Source organism: Balaenoptera ricei, chromosome 3 (genome assembly GCF_028023285.1).
Source record: "Balaenoptera ricei isolate mBalRic1 chromosome 3, mBalRic1.hap2, whole genome shotgun sequence".
NCBI classification, from domain to species: domain Eukaryota; kingdom Metazoa; phylum Chordata; class Mammalia; order Artiodactyla; family Balaenopteridae; genus Balaenoptera; species Balaenoptera ricei.
Window position 1 is genome coordinate 127257441 of NC_082641.1, and position 16201 is coordinate 127273641.

Here is a 16201-nt window from a genome sequence, read left to right on the forward strand (position 1 = left end):
GGGAACCCATCACAGCCCAGAGAAGCCCCAGAAGCCCCCTCCAAGGAGGAGCCTACCCAGGGAATTCCAGGAGCCTCACCCCGAGTGGACGGTCAGCACCCTGACCCCAAGGCTCAGCCGGCTGCCCACTCTGCATCCAGGAACTGGACTCAGAGACTCCCTGAGAAAGGCAGTGGCAAGGACACCAGACCGGCAGGCATGAGCCTCCCTGTGTGTGACCTCGGGCCAGCACTTCATGGCTCTGAGCCTCAGCTTCCTCATCTGGATCTTCCCTTGGCATGTCTCCTGGCTGTACTGTCAACATCACATGGGTCCACCGATAGGAACCCACTGTAAATGGTGAGGGACCGGGACAGAGCCAGGGTCTCAAGGGTCTCTTTCTATATTGCATATTTGGTAATAGATACTTTTTAGTGTAGGCATATATTATATAAATGCTTTTATAGAAGTAATTCTAAATGACTATGAAGCTGAATGAGAAACTGAAATAGAAGAGGCCTTGTGGAGACAGTGCTCTAATTCAAAGAAGGGGCATTAATGGCGGTCGTGGGGCCCCTCACCAGGTGAGGGTCAGGGCCCCTCAGCAAAAGCTTTCAGTCTTTCCCTCTTTTTCCAGGAACAAGGACGCTGGCTGTGAATAGGGTGGCGGAAGAATTGTGTAGTCAAGTGGCTCATCGTCTGGGAGGAAAATTCCAGCTCACCCGTTCCCGTGGGCCCGCCTGAGTGGCGGGAGCCCGCAGAGGTTGACCTACGTTTCCCCCGTCCTCCAGCTCCTGCACCCCTCTGCACAGGGGCCTGTGGTTTCCAAGCCCCCCACCAGACACTTGTTTATTATGTTCACTTAGCCCTCAGACTCACTTAGCTCTCTCCTCTCCCCCAGTGTTTTCTCCTGGGGACCCACAGACCCAGAGGTCTGGAGTCAGGAGACCGGGGCTGGGACCCAGGCTTCCCCACTCACCTGCCCTGCTACCCGGCCTGGGCTTCGCCTCCCCTAGGGCTGACCTGGGGGTCGGCCAGGCCCAGGCTCCTATCCCCTCCGTGCCACACCGACCAGATGACCTTGGGCAAGCCACTTCAACCCCCCCTGAACTGGTGTCCCCTTTGTAATATGGGGACAATAGTAGCCCCTGGTTCACAGGGTGGATGTAAGGGCGAATGAGAAAATGTGTGCAGCAACAGGACAGGCCTGGCACAGAGTAACTGTTCAGCAAGTGAGCACCAGCGCTCTATCCTCCTTCATCCCTTTGTGGCATCATTAGCTCCATTTACCTCTGGGGAAATGGAGGCCTGAGGCCGAATAATCCACCCAAGGCCCCATAAGGAGCAGGCCTGAGATGGAGGGAGCCGAGGTCCCCTGACCTCCAGATGGAGACTTCTCCCACGGGCGGGCGAGGATAATCCGCATCTGGAATGTGGTTGTTTACTCTCTTTACAGGGCAGATCTGGGTATGGCTTATTCATCTCCTACCACAGCCAGGAGAGACAGGGTCATGGGCTCTAAGGCCAGGACCCCCAGGAGGGTGGGCCCTGCAGCAGGCGGGGTTTCCCTGGGGGTGGCTCAACCGCCCCTGAGTTGGCGGCTGGGCCCGTGAGTCAGAGGTGCCCCACGTCTCTGTTCCTCTCCCCACCGGCAGCCACGGCCCCAGACTTCTGGAGGCGGTCCAGGGAGCCCTGTGGTTCCAAAACCAGGTGCCTGTCCCCAGAAACAGACTGAGAGGCCCCTTCCCCAGTTCAGAGTGAGCAGGGAACGGCCAAGGTCACGTAGTGAGGTGTGACAGATCTCAAGCCGAAACCTGGTTCCATCTCAGGTGACCCCTCCCAAAGGGCTCAGGTGGGAGGGCCAGGAAGCCCCAGGCTGGGTCCAGGACCTGTGCACTCTGCCCTTTGCCCCTGGCAGCTCTCTTGCCCTGGCCCCCTACTGCTGCCAGGTCTCCCAGGCCTGCGCTGGGCAGTGGAGCCGACGTCCAGTACCGAGCCGGCCAGCAGACACCAAGATGCCTGGTTCGTGCCAGCCCCACGCCACCGAGCTGCTGCAGCCGTGGGGGGCCGGTCCGCACCCCTCTCCCAGCCTGGCTAGACTTTGCTCTCAGAGACCCAGCCGGGCCGCCTTTCCCTCCCCTGGCCTTGTCCTGGTGGCTCTCACCCCGCGTCTTCCTCCCTTCCTCTTCCTCCCTCTCCTTCACCCTCTCTCCCCATTCTTCCGGCTCTCTGGACCCCTTGGGCGCTCTGTCCATCTGCCCTGCTCCTACCTGAGACACGACCACTACTCACCGGGGCCTGGGATCTGGGCTTTAGCGGATGCCTCTCATGGGCCACACCAGCCTCAATCTGGGCCCATGGGCAGAGCGGAGGGAGGGAGGGGGGTGGCCTGGCTTAACGGCCAAAGCCAAAGCACATGGTGGGGCGGAGTGGGGCTGGCAGGGGAGCGCAGGCTCCCAACCCAGAACCAGGCACTGCAGAGCCGGAAGAGCATTCTCCTTTCACAACTTGGAAAACCAAAGCCTGAGGTCCAGGTCACCCGGCTACCAGCGAGGAGCTGGGGGGAGTGTGAAGACCCCCGTCTCACAGATGGAAGCAAGACTTGAGCTGAAGCGCCCTGTGCAGGGATCCTACATCTGGGCGAGCCCGGCTGCCCTACCCCACTCTGGCCACCTCCCGGGCCCAGGGATCCAAACCTGCGAGACACCACAAGGTCTGTGGGTGAGAAGCACCAGGTTTAATATTAAAATCTTTCTCTTAAAAAAAAAAAAGTACACAGAGAAGAAAAGTTGATGGCATACAAAATAGCACTTCTGTTGTATAAATGTGAGTTAATGTGAGTCCTAAAAATACTTGTAAACCTAGGTGATTACATCTTTGGTACCGTAGTGAGAACCCACGCCCTCTCCTTGACCAGGCTTCGTGGGTCCTGGGGCGGGGAGGTGCCAACCAACACAGGGGGCTGGTGCCCAGAGGCGCTGACCTTCCCTCACCCTCCGTCCAGCCCTTCCCCCGTCAGCAGTCTTGGCCACAGCCCTCACGGCCCAGACCCCTCCAGTGCCCACTGGGCTGGCAGACACAGTGAGGTGAGCGTCCCCGGGCAGACAAAGCCATGTTCTACGGTTCCTGCCTCAGGGTGGGGCAGCTGGCAGGTGGGAAGACACCCCCCAAAGTACCCACCTCTTGCGCCCCTTCCTCAGGTCCCCCATCCAAGGTTTCTTGTCCTTTCGCTGTCCTCTAGGCCTGCGGCACAGACCTGGACAGCAGGCTCTGGAGTGGTGGGCTGTGTCAGGTGGTCTGACTTGCCGTCTCGGCCTCCTTTGCCCAGAATAGCTCCAGAGGTCATGTGGGTGCTGAAAGGGGTCTCACGGTCTCCCCATGTCCCTGGGGCAGCTTCTGGGGGCTTTCCAGGACACTGGCTGTCACTCAGAGTCAAGGCCTGGGCAGCTGGCCTTTGGGGACTTGCCAGGGGCCTGGGGAAGGGGCACAGTTCCTGAATGCCCGGAGTGTGATGTGTAGTCTGGAACCTCCCCAGACCCCAACTAACCCGGGATAGAGGTTTGGAGGGTTTATCTTTGCTTCATCTGGGCAAGTGTGCAACCCCTGGAATATTCTAGAAGGTTAGTGCTGGCAGGGCACCAGAAGTCAATGAGTCCAACCTGCTCATTTTTCAACAGGGAAAACAGAGGGCGAGGGATTCCTCCAAGGTCTCTTAGCGGGTCCAATGCCACATTGGTCCACACGTGTGGACACCTCTTGCAGGCACGTCAACACACTCGTCACAGACATGGGGCCCATCTGGCCCTGGAGACTCTGGTGAGTGGAGTAAGACTGGCAGTGATGAGGAAAAAGACCCCTGGATCCATGGGGCCAGGAAGACACGGACACAGGCATGTTATGGGGAGGTGTACCCCGAGTGCCTGGGGCAGGGGCTACAGGCCAGGGTGTCCTGTCCTTGGCTCAGCCCCCAGCATTAATTAAGCTTGGAAGGCCCCAGACCAGCTTGGGCCTGGGAAAGCAAAGACTGGCATTGAGGGGAGGTGGCTCCTGGATGAGGCAACACTGTCCAAGGCCAGGCCCTAGCTCAGCCAGGAGCCAGAGATACTAGGGTCCCTTCCCCAGCTCTTGGGCAGGAAAAAGTGCAAGGAGAGAGCTGCAGCTCCTTGAGGGGCAGCTGGCTGAACAGAAAAAAAGTTAACCTACCACCTCATGAACCTTGAGCATCTCCTCAGGGATTCCAGCCTCCACATCTGTCAGCCAGGGTGAGAATCCCAGATTGTGGGTTGCCAAGCCCACCTTTCCCATCTTACAGATGGGGAAACTGAGTCCCCTGGGAGAAACCTGGCTCAGAGTCACATGCGCTCTCCAGAGGCAGAGGACTGGTCATGGTCCCTACAGTTCTCTTACCACCTAAGCCAGCCCCAGGGGTTGGGGTGTGATGTGCCAGGGGCAAAAGCTTTCCAGAGGGGACAGCTGATGGGAACAGCCTGGCTGTTGGGAGGCTGGGCCAGGCCAGGAGGCGCAGGGTGCTGGGAGGTAGAGGGGGAGCTTCGGGTAGGGCAGGGTGGGGGCCAGCCCCTACAGGAAGCTGTCCTCCGCCTCGGCCCGAGGCCCAGGGCAGCTGGAATCCGGCGGCCGCTTGGGCTCTGGCTCCACCTGGGACTCAGGCTGGGGCTCTGGCTCTGGTTCCTCTTGGGGTTCCAGGGGGCTGTCACAGGAGATGGTAGAGGAGGTGTTGACTTCATTCAGGGCAGAGCTAGAGGTGGAAGGCAAGTGAGTGAGAGGCTGGGAGGGAACCACAGTGAAATAATAACAGCATTAACGTAGAGCTTTCTATCTATCCACCCTTGCAGCATGCACCTTACACATTTTAACTCACTGAATCCTTGTAAAGACTATGCAAGGCAGGCGCTGTGAGGAAAGTGCAGCTCAGAGAGGTTACATCATGGCCCTGCATCACACAGCGGGTAAGTATAGGAGTTGGGGCTTCAGAGCAGACTGAGTTGATTGCTCACCTGTCAGTGTCTCTCTCCTGCATGCCTGAATGTATAATGATCTCATTTAATCCCCACAACAACCTCCAAATAGAAGTACTCTTACTGTTTTCATTTTACAGATAAGGGAACTGAGGTTCAGAGAGGGGAAGCAGCTTGTCTGAGGGCACAGAGCAGCACCAACATTCACACCCCAAGCTGTTTGAACCCTGAGCTCAACTCCTCTGTACATTGGCTACTTGGAGCCTTGGAATATTAGCTTCTCAAACAGGGTGGGGAGGGCCTGCCAAGTCCTATGTGTGCACTAGGAAGTGCACGTGGAGAGACAGGCTCGCAGAGAAGATGTGCGGCCGGGTCTCACGGCAGCTAGCGGCAGAGATGGAGCTGGCACCCAGTTTGGGGTCCCTGCCATTTCACCATAGGGTGGATCTTGTTTTGGGTCTGGGTCTGGCCACATGGGGAACATCTAGTCCAGGCGACAGCTGGCCTTCCTCCAAAGCCCTCCCCATATTGTAACGTCATATCCCGAGGCAAAAGAAAAGCACGAATCTCCTCCTCAGTCTGAATTCTGGCCTGAACTTCTGTAGGTACCTCTGCCTCCCTGTGCCAGGCTCCCTGGGGTCCTCAGGGCATGGTGCTAAAGGACAGACCACAGGGCTGGCGATGACCACAGAGTAATACATGGGGTGCTGGGGACGCGAATTAGATTTTCCTCTTTTCCTCCTTAGGGCTAGGACAGGGCCTAAGAGAGGGGACAGAGTAGATGGCCTGTGGAGGCTCCTTTAAAGAAAACAGCTACCTTACAAATATGTCTCAGGCCACTTTCTCTTACCAGCCTGCCATTTCCACTCGAGGTCATCACAGGTCAAATGAGTTCAATTCTCTCTTCTATTCACTGGCAGGAATAAGTACTCACCCTAGGTAACTTACTTCTAAGGCAAGCCTGATGGCATGAAGGCACAGACAGACACACACACAAAGACACACACACACACACACACACACACACACACACTATGCACACTACTGCTTTGGGCTGCAGGTCAGAATGGCTACCTGGCAAGGCTCGGGGAACCCTCCAGTGGTCCCTCATCAGCAACCTCGGGTTTGGGGTCAGGCAGGGGGATGATATAGTCGTTGTCACCCTCGTTGGGCTGCACAGCAGTGTAGAGGACGGAGCTGGTGTCCAGGGGGGATCGGAGGCCATTGAAGCCGGGCAAGCGGGCTTGGGACCGAAGGACGGCTGGGTGGTCGCTCCTCAGAAACTCCTCATCCACCTGCTGGTACTTCTGCTCAGCAGGGCAGGAAGAACCCGAGACACAGGCAGGGTCAGACCAGAAATGCCTTTAGGGATCATCCAACGGGTAGATTCTGACCCAGCCCCTCCCGCCTCATGTAAATAAGGCACCTGGTGCTCAGAGAGGAAGAACTGCCCAAAGCCACACAGCTGAGCTGCTCTCCTACCTGGCCTCTCACCAGACAAGATGAGCTCAGGGTCACCCAGGGAGGGGACAGGGATCGGACTAGCACCCGCAACCCTAACTCTTCCCCCACTTCAGGGCAGACAGGCACGGGCTCTCTGCCTGCCATGGCCTCCCTCGCTGGGGCCACAGTTTCCCTCGCTACTGAAGGGAGACCATTCCATCTCACTGGTCCTGGAGCTGTAAACAGATGTGGTTGGGAGTGGGCTTAGGAACGGACTGAGTCTGGGCCAGAGGACACGTGCATCCCCCTCACTGTAGCTTGGTAGTTGGGCAGGGAGGGTTTTAAGGCCCTGCTGGCTCCGTAAGCCTTGCATGAGCCCGCCACAGGGTCCAAGTGGTCAGGCCCTCAGCAGTCATCTCGCCTGGGGTTGTTCAAACTTGTGACGGAGGCCCAGGACTTGGTCTGGGTGCAAAGGCATGAGGAAGGATGCAGGATGAAGGGGGCTGGAGGCTTCCTGCCCCCACTTTAAATCAATCAGCTTCCACATAGGATTTCACTTTTAAAAACTCTATGCTGCTAAAATAAACTACATTCACAGCTCCAGCCCATCCCCTATTAGTACCAACAGAGAAACTGAGGCCCAGAGAGGGGAAAGGATGGTCCCCCAAATACCAGCATGTCACACAAAGCCTTGTACCTTGTGTCTACTTCTGGACCAGAACTCTCCGTTCCCCACCCCAACCCTGCCTCAACATACCTTTTTGTAACCCTCGCCCAGCAGTCTCTCGAGAAGCAGCACCAGCTGGGAGAAGGGGGGCCGAATCTCAAACTTCTCTTCCCAGCACTTCTGCATGATCTCATAGCTGGGGAGAGGGGCAGAGGGGTCAGGGTCTCTGGCTCAGGGTCTGCCACCTCCCAGAACAAGGGGAGTAATGAAGAGTTAGGAGGGGAGGGGTTTTTCCATTACTGCACCTGCATGTTCCCTTGGGAAGCCCTCCCACCACCCTCAGTTCAGTGGTTCCATGGGATTGATCACACCTTGGTGAGCACATGACACAGGCGTGACCACTAGGCATTTTTATCCCCTTAGCTCAGTGGCTGGTTTTCTGGATGGGCAGGTGACCCCAGCCGAGCCCTTGACAGTCACCTCTGGACCTTTCACTGGAACTACGGTGAAAGCAGCTAGGACGTAGCCATTTGGACGGTGCCAACCTGAAAGTGAGGCTGACGCGGAGGAGAGCAGAGCCCCAGGGTAGAACGAGAGAGTGTGGATGATGTCTTATGAACAACAGGATCCAGCTATACCTACATTTTTCTACATCTCTGAACTAATAAATCTGTTTTTGCCTTAAGCTGGTAAAGTTGGATATCTACTGTTTGCACCCAAAGTATCTTCCCAAGTGCTCCACTCACATCTCGTCAGAGGCGTGGGCAGGCTGAGCCATGCGGTAGCCCCTCTTGATGGCATTGTAGAACTGCTCGTTCATGGGCAGCTCTGGGTACGGGGTGCCACCTGTTAGGGAGCAGAGACAAGAAACACAGGCTCAGGGGTGTCAGAACAGTGGCAAGAATCTTCTTCCATGGGACAGGGAGAGGCACACCAACCCCAGCGTCGGTGAGGGTGCAGTGGCCTTGGCACTGGGACATGTGGGCTCCCTCATAGGCTCTGGACAGAGACTGCATCCCTCCCCAGAACCAGAGAACCAGAGAACACCGGAGCCAAGCAGGCTTTTTGATGTCACTGTCCAAATTCGTCTCTACTGAGATGGGGAGGTAAAGGAATCCAGAGAGGGCAAGAGACTTGCCAAGGTCACACAGTAACAAGAAAGAAGCAGAGCTCCTGAGCCCTGTCCCAGAGCCCGTCCCACAGCCCCACCGGGATGGAGGTGTGAGCGGTCAGAGCGGACGCTGTGCCATGAGGCTGTGGACTGGAGGAAGAAGGAAGTGTACCCAGGGTGAAGATCTCCCAGAGCAGGATCCCAAAGGACCACACGTCGCTCAGGGTGGTGTAGAGGCTGTTGAAGATGCTCTCGGGGGCCATCCACTTCAGAGGCAGGAAGGTCTGCGGGAGGGCGGAGGCTGCTGAGCGCGAGGGGCCGGGCCCCACTCTGCACCTGGGAGCCGGGAGGAAGCCTGGCACTTCCCACCCCCAGCTCGTTCTCACTTCCCGGTCCCTGAGGGCCCATCTCTGCTGGTGCACGGCTCCCACGCCCATCCCAGTGCTGGTCAGAGGATCAGGAGGCTGAGTTTCTTTCCTCACAAGCTGGGGACATGGTAACCCCTGTCCAGGAGGGAGAGCCCCAGGGTCTGAGGCTTCTCATGGAACGGGCTCCCCTTCTTGACCCCAGGAGAGGCCCCTGCTGGGGGGAGGAAGAGACGTGCCAAGGTGTCACCCAGCTCTCATCCTAGCTGCCTTAGATCTCTGGGGCCCAGTGTCCCTCCAGTTCTGTCCCTACGCGGGAAGTGGGGACATGAGTGGGAGGCAGGATGGTCACCTTTGAACCAAATACCGCCTGCCATCTACTCATCTGTCTTAGCCTGTCACCTGGGCTTCTTCCTCTGTTCACCATCGCTGCTGGGACAGCACATTTGGCCTGTTGCTCCTTCAACCTCCCCAGGACCCTTTACAGCTGGTCCCTGGCCCCTGCCATGACCAGCAAATCTGAGCCCCCGGTCTACCCCACGGGCCTCGGCGTCTCACCCCCACCCCATGCACTGCTAGTGGCTCCCCTTCCCGTCCCTGCACACAGGGCTAGGCAGGCAGAGCCCATCGCCGCTGGGCAGGGCAGGCCATGAGAACCCTGTCCTGATCTCCCATGAGCCACAGCCATGCGAACCATGAGGACGGTGGAAGGCACTCACACTGCCTTTGGAGATGTAGTTCGAATCTCGCATGATGTCACGAGCCAGGCCAAAGTCGCAGATCTTGACCAGTTTGCCCTCACAGATGAGCACATTCCTGGCTGCCAGATCTCGGTGGACGCACTGGGGAGGGAGGAGACGGGAGCTGAGACCGTGGGGGGCAATTGTGGGGAAAGACTCTCCGTGTCAGGGGCTTTGGGAAATATGCATCGCTGCTCAGGTGTGACGGGCCACCAGGTGTGAGGGCATTTGCCATCCTCACCCACCAGAGGGATGCCGTACGGGGCCATGTACTGGGAGCACCCTGGCTGGCTGGGTGACCCACCTCCCCAGGACCCCACTGTGCTCACTGTGACCACACATACATTCTTGGAGGCCAGGAACTCCATGCCATTGGCCACCTGGTAGCTGAAGCCCACAAGATCCGTGTAGCTAAGCACTGGGGACTCGTTGATTAAAGTCACCCGGCAGGTCCTCTCAGGAGCTAGGGAAGAGCAGAAGGACACCCACTGTCTTGTGTCTCCCTGGGGCTAGAGAACCCCTGGCCTTTGGCTCGTGGAGGCTGAATGTCCCAGAGAGAAGATTCCTGATCCTCTAAGCCTCCCGCAAAAGGAAAACAATTTCCAAATATCTAACTTAAATTCTCCTTCTTTATCAGAGCCCTCACTGGCCAGAAAAACTTTTGGCTTTAGCTCTGGGCCACCTTTGCTCAGCCTGGCCTGCCTGCTCTTTAGGGACTCTAGATCAGCCTGGCACCTGCAGACCACTCTTCCCCGAGGCCCCAGCAGGTCAGGCACCCCTGCGCCCACCCTAGCTCCTCCCCTCCCTGTGGGCTGTGTACACATCTCTGGACCCAGAAACAGGGGGTTCATATTGGGGTTCCACCACACAGCAGCTTTGGGCAGGTGGCTAGCCTCAGTTTCTGCATCTATGAAATGGGCACAAGGTCACCTTCCTAGCAGGGTTGTTGCCAGGCTGGGCAGAGGAAAGGTTTCGAAAAGAATGTATGACTACATGGGACTTCCCTGGTGGCGCACTGGTTAAGAATCTGCCTGCCAATGCAGGGGACACGGGTTCGATCCCTGGTCCGGGAAGATCCCACATGCCGCAGAGCAACTAAGCCGGTGCGCCACAACTCGTGAGCCTGCACTCTAGAGCCCGAGAGCCACAGCTACTGAAGCCCGCGCGCCTAGAGCCCGTGCTCCGCAACAAGACAAGCCACCGCAATGAGAAGCAGCCCGCGCACCGCAACGAAGAGTAGCCCCCGTTCGACACAACTAGAGAAAGCCCGCGCGCAGCAACGAAGACCCAATGCAGCCAAAAATTTTAAAAAATTTAAAAATAAAAAAAAAAAGAATGCATGACTACATAGGTGTGAGGACCCTGTGCGCACCCACCGGAGGGGACGTAGTTATCGTAAGGAGCCATGTAGTTGGAGGACTCGATGTCTGCGTATTTGACGTCCCCTTTCATGTCCAGCATGGGCACGTAGTCCACCGACTCGTCTTTGCTCATGTCCATGTAGCCACCATCGCTCTCCCCAGGCAGGGACACATGGCTGGGGGCAGAGGAGCGTTACAAAAGGAGAAGCACAGACTCTTCCCTCTCTTCCCCTTCCTGCAAGGCCCCGTCACTCATGCATTTCTTCTCTCCCTCACTCTCGCATGCCCACACAGTCTGTCACAATATGAATGACCATGTAGTGAGCCCTTCCAGCCAACCTCAGACCCACCCTGAGCTGGACGCTGGGTCTGCCAAGATGACCTAGGACCCAAGGTGTGTCCTCAGAGAACTTACGTCCAGGGGTGATTCCAGCACCCCAGGACCAGGGTCACAGGAAGGGCCTGTACCCAAGTGCCTTCCTGTGGCCGCTACAGCACCGTCCAGCCACGATGCCCTGCAAGTGGGCAATGAATCGCCTTAATGCCTCTGCCTGCAGCAGCAGCTCCCCCGAGAGCTGTGGGACTATGTACACATGTGTCTCTAGGGTTAGAGAAAAGACTGGAAGGAAATCAATCAAAATGTTGGGGAGGACATGGATGAGTTTTAATGTCTTTTAATGCTATTCTGAACTTACTCTTGCCTCTGCAATAAACATTATAGCTTTTGTAATTAGCAAAAGAACAAAGAAATGTTATTTTTGGAAAAGAAGAAGAAAGGGGATGAGCTGCCCTGGAGGCACTGGAGAGACTGGTGTGGGGAGGAGGGGGGAGGTGTGGCGAGGGAGGAGTAGAGTGTGGAGCACTACAGAGGGGTCAGCCTGGGACGGGAGGGTCCCAGGTGCCCCCTGTCGACGACGGGAGAAGATGAGATGGGGTGGGGTGAGGGGTCAAGGGGGTCACCCCCTCTGAGCCTCCAGAGTGCTCAGCACAGGGCCTGGCACACCACGGGCAGTCAGTAGGTGGTAGCCGATGCCACCATCATCACCACCGTTATTGTTTTGCCCACCTCTGGGGTGGCCAGGGGCCAGGTCTTGGGCTGGCTGGTGAAACAAGTGAAACCTGGTTCCAGGAGTGGCTCTGCCCACCCTCACCTCAGCTTTCTGTCCTGGACAAGGAAGGAGTGAGCAGGTGCTCCTCAGGGCTCCCCACAGATTCAGGTCCCGCCCTCCCTCCAGTACCTGGGCAGCGGGAGCCCGACGGGCAGGGCGTTGCTGTAGAGCTCAGCGCTGGGCGGGCGGCGCTTGTTGGAGCAGCGCTGCAGAAAGGTGTGCTTGTTGCGGTGCAGGTAGTCCACCAGGTCGCCGTAGCGGCAGTACTCGGTGATGATGAAGATGGGCCCTGCGGAGGGACAGGCTCAGGGACAGTCCCCGGGGGGGACTTCCCATCAGGGCCATGAGGCTAAGGAGGGGTTGCACGTGGGTCAGCAAAGAGGCTTAGGTGCCAGGCAAACCTGGACTTTCCTGACCGTGAGCAAGGCACTTAGTTTCCCTGAGCTTTACTTTCCCCATCTATTAAATGGGGCTAGTAATACCCATCCCAAAGGGCTGCATTGAGTATTCATGAGACAATGCCTTTGTCAGCTCAGCTCAGTGCCTGGCAAGTAGCAAGCACAGGGTTAGCTGTTATTGATAAAGCTGATTCTGGAGCCCAGGATACAAAATAAACAAAGGTAACTGTTTACCAGGTTACTTTTTAAATTCAAACACGATACATTGACTTAAAGTCAATCAGTGGCAGCTTAAACATACTGGTGGAATCAAAAATTTTGAAATGTGTGATCATTGCAGACATAAATTGGCCTACGTACACAGCGTACTTCTGTATTCTGTTTTTGTTGCACAATACTGAGGAAAATCCCAAATCTCACAATAAGCAGCTGCAAATAGTGAAAACATTTTTTTTTTTTGTGGCCTAACTTGTAATCAGAGCTTCAAATAAACACATTTGGCTGGAGAGACCTTATTCTATGATCCGAGTGAAAGCAGCTCACAGTGAGCAAGCTGGTTGGTGGGCTCCAGAGGTGGGGCTATAACTCATTTCAGTGTCACATGAGCTGTCACATTTTATAGTTTTTAAAAGGTATTGTAAACAAATAAATAAGTAAAAATAAAATAAAATGTATCGTGAAAATTTTTTAAATGTCAGAGAACCCCTTGATTTGGAAGCTAGGACTGGTGAACTAAAGAGTCTTTTGGTCTTGAAGGTGATGTGATTTGGTGACTTGCTAAATCCCACACCCATCTGGCTCTGTGAAGTGAGGGCACTAGACAGGGTGGGCACGGACCCTCCAGCTGGAGTGTCCTGTCCGTAAACTGAGGAGGGGGCGGGGAGGGGCCAGGCCTTGGCCGCTGGCACTTCCCCAGAATCCTCTAGGGGTGGGTTGTACCTCCTTTAGTGCAGGCCCCCAGCAGGTTGACCACGTTCAGGTGGGGCCCGAGGTGACTCATGATCTTCAGCTCCGACATGAGGGCTTGCTTCTCGCTGCTGCGGGCTGTGGCTGAGGGAGAGAGGGGGCCCTCAGGCTTGGTCCAGTCACTGAGGCCCCACAGACACCCCACTGGAGCCTATTCTGGCTCTTCTGTCCCAGGCTGTGCTGTAAGACCCAGGTGGCCGAGGGTGATGAGGACCCGTGCACAGGAGAAGAGGAAAGAGGATGGGAGGAAGATCCCGGAGGAGGGGAGGAGGCTGCCGGAGGAGGGGGCAGGGTGAGGGAGCCTCTTTCCCAAAGCAGAATCAGGAGTGCTGCTGGCTCTGGTGTGACTGCACTTCCTGTGCCCGGAAAATCAGCGTGAGGCCTTCTCTGGGAGTGCCTGAATGTGCGGGGAGGGGGCAGGGGAGAGGTAAGGGAGGGGCGGGCTCCCAGGACTCACATTTCAGCATCTTGACGGCCACTTTCATGGTAGCCTGAGAATGGCTCAGGCCGTGAGCCGTGGCCTCCACCACCTGCCCAAAGGCCCCAGAGCCCAGGGTGCGTCCTGGGGAAGAGATGATCTCTCAGCTCCTGGCGCACTAGGAAGCTGCACCCCCCTACACTCTCTGAGGTCAAGCTAGACATCCCTCAAGCCACCCTGGACTTAAGGTGTTTCTCCGACGGACACTCCTAAAATCACAGTGCTTCGCAGACCTTCCTGGTCTCGCCTAAGTCCTGCCTGCTTTCTGGCCCCTCTTTAGTCCCTGGAAGCCTTCTTCTCCCCACAGAGCGGAGCACAGCTCCTCCACGCCCTCTCAGCCTCTCCCGCTAGACTAAGCACAGGCCTGGCACTCAGCCTGCCCTCGATCAATACTTCCTCTCTCACCACAAAGGGGTCCCATCTCACACCATCATTGGATCATAGGACCTCAACACTGGATGGTCCCTGGGAGATCATCTTGCCGCCACTGTACAGAGGGCGGGGCCCTAGGGCCAGAGAAGGCAAGACGTCAGCCCTAGGTCTCAAAGCTAATCATGGCAAGGCCGTGCTCAGACATCAGTGTTCCCACCCGCCTCAAGTCCCCAGACTGCCACTTGAGGCCTCCCTGGGCTGACCAAGCACAAGCTGGTCCCGCGGCAGCTCCCAGGTGGAGTCGTAAGGCAGCTGCATAGGGTCCACGTAGATGTATTCATGGCCATCAGAGCTCACAGATTCAATCACTTTCCATCGGATCTCATAGCGTGGCTTCTGCAGGACCAAGACGAGGGATGGATCATCAGAGGGGGACCACTAGGTCCAGCTCCTTATGAAACAGATGGGGCAGGAAAACCTGAAGCCCAGAAAGGATTAGGGGCATATCTGAAGCCATACAGCAAGTTGTCAATAGAGCCAAGGCCTTCATGGGCTCCACGGGAACAGATGTCAGGGGGAGGTGGCTGAGGAGCAGCTGACGGCTGAGGAGAAGCTGACGGCTGAGGGGAAGCTGACGGCTGAGGGGCAGCTCACAGCTGAGGAGCAGCTCACAGCTGAGGAGCAGCTCACAGCTGAGGGGCAGGCTCATCAGAACCTCCTCACCAGCTTCTCCCAGAACCTCGGCTGCTCCTCGGATGGGAAGAGAGGAACAGGCAGCCCTGGAAAGTAACACAAGGCAGGGACATTCTACTGGATGTGGATGGCCCCTCCCCACGCTGGATCAGTCACAGCGGGAATCTCAGAAAGATATAACCTTAAGAGTGTTGAAATCATAGGATGTTGGAGTCACAGGATTGGAATCTTAGAATGATAGAATCATGGGGTGCTGCAATCCTACGGTGGAATCACGGAATGGTGAAATCTCAGAACAGTCCATTGAAATGACAGATTAATAAGATTAGAATGTCTTTCAGTAGAATCCTGGGAGTCTCTGTGGGTCAGAGTTGGAAGAATGCTGGAGCCCGTGCAGTCCACCCTGAAGGTCCCATGCCCCGTGGCTGCGATGGGCAGGGATGATGCCTGAGCAGGACTCTGGATGGAAAGCGGGGTGCACAGCAGAGACAGGGCACCCTGGATGGCCTGGACCAGGCCCATGTTGCCCAGGCTGCTGGGGTTGAAAGCAGCTCAAACACCCAGCATCACTTCACACCTGAGCTCCACGCTGGGCTCCGACCATGGTCCGATCCTCCAGCAATAGGGGATGGCAGGGGGGTCCATGCAAAAAATGGTGTGCCAGTCTGCACCCATCAGGCAAGGGTGGGGCTTACCTTCTGCCAGAGCATGATGAGGATGATGAGGGAGATGATCGTGAGGACCACCAAGGCCAGGATTGCCGAGATCACCACCACCTTGAAGGGTAGGGCTGGAAGCAGAGACGAGAGCTGCTTATGAGCAAACAGGGCATGTGGCAGCTCCCCTCCCTTCAGTCAACCTCTGGCACCACAAATGTCTCTCTGCCCATCCTGACCAGAATGGAAGCAGCCCCATCCCCCTTTGGCCTATGATGTCAGACCCTTAGCCTCTCCCCTCTGGGCCACACCTCCAGCCCCTTGCATAAATACCCCATGGCCTTCAGTTAACTACCCCTGGATCACTACTGGCCTCCAAATCCCTTCAGCCCTTGCCAGGGTTAGTCTGGCCTGTCTGCCATAGCTCCAGATTGGATGCAAGCTCCTGACAGCTGGGCTGTGGTTTACCTCTCCTCTGAATCCACACCCTCACTGGGGCTGTCACTGCTAGGACAGAGCCTGACTGAGAGGCCAATGGACCCAATAACTGAGCTCCCACAGCCTGAGGCATCCAGACTGCAGAAAGGAGCCGGTTTCCTCTCCCATAGTGATGGTAGTTGTAAAGTACATCGAGGTGTGGGCCAGGGGACTGGGGTAACCAAGTAGGGCCAACTCTGGGTGCCCCCCCAAGCCCTGAGTCTCCTCTACCCCCAAAGCCTCAGCCTCTTTGCTGCACATACCCACTCCTTCCCACTCCCTCCACATCCGCCCTAGCCAGACCCTCACCTCCCCTGTTCTGCCCCTCTGGCCACCCATGAAGTCCCCTGGGAACTCACTCCCTCCTCCAGTGTCACCCTCCTGCCCTTCTCTGCTCGCTAGAGAGCTCT

General features: G+C 56.7%; 1 protein-coding gene across 3 annotated transcripts in view; it reads right to left on the minus strand.

Moving 5' to 3' along the window:
• Window positions 1–2695: 2695 nt before the first annotated feature.
• PDGFRB (platelet derived growth factor receptor beta) overlaps window positions 2696–16201 on the minus strand; it is a 38857-nt gene continuing 25351 nt past the window's right edge. For all 3 annotated transcript variants that reach the window (XM_059917492.1, XM_059917493.1, XM_059917494.1), the window contains 13 exons: window positions 15354–15448; window positions 14229–14361; window positions 13573–13677; window positions 13089–13199; window positions 11881–12040; window positions 10658–10818; window positions 9626–9744; window positions 9261–9383; window positions 8349–8460; window positions 7812–7911; window positions 7156–7261; window positions 6030–6262; window positions 2696–4735 (listed from right to left, as the gene is read on the minus strand). In XM_059917492.1, coding sequence (XP_059773475.1) covers window positions 4558–4735; window positions 6030–6262; window positions 7156–7261; window positions 7812–7911; window positions 8349–8460; window positions 9261–9383; window positions 9626–9744; window positions 10658–10818; window positions 11881–12040; window positions 13089–13199; window positions 13573–13677; window positions 14229–14361; window positions 15354–15448 — 1736 coding nt within the window. In that variant the 3' untranslated portion in view covers window positions 2696–4557. The remainder of the gene's footprint in view (window positions 4736–6029; window positions 6263–7155; window positions 7262–7811; window positions 7912–8348; window positions 8461–9260; window positions 9384–9625; window positions 9745–10657; window positions 10819–11880; window positions 12041–13088; window positions 13200–13572; window positions 13678–14228; window positions 14362–15353; window positions 15449–16201) is intronic.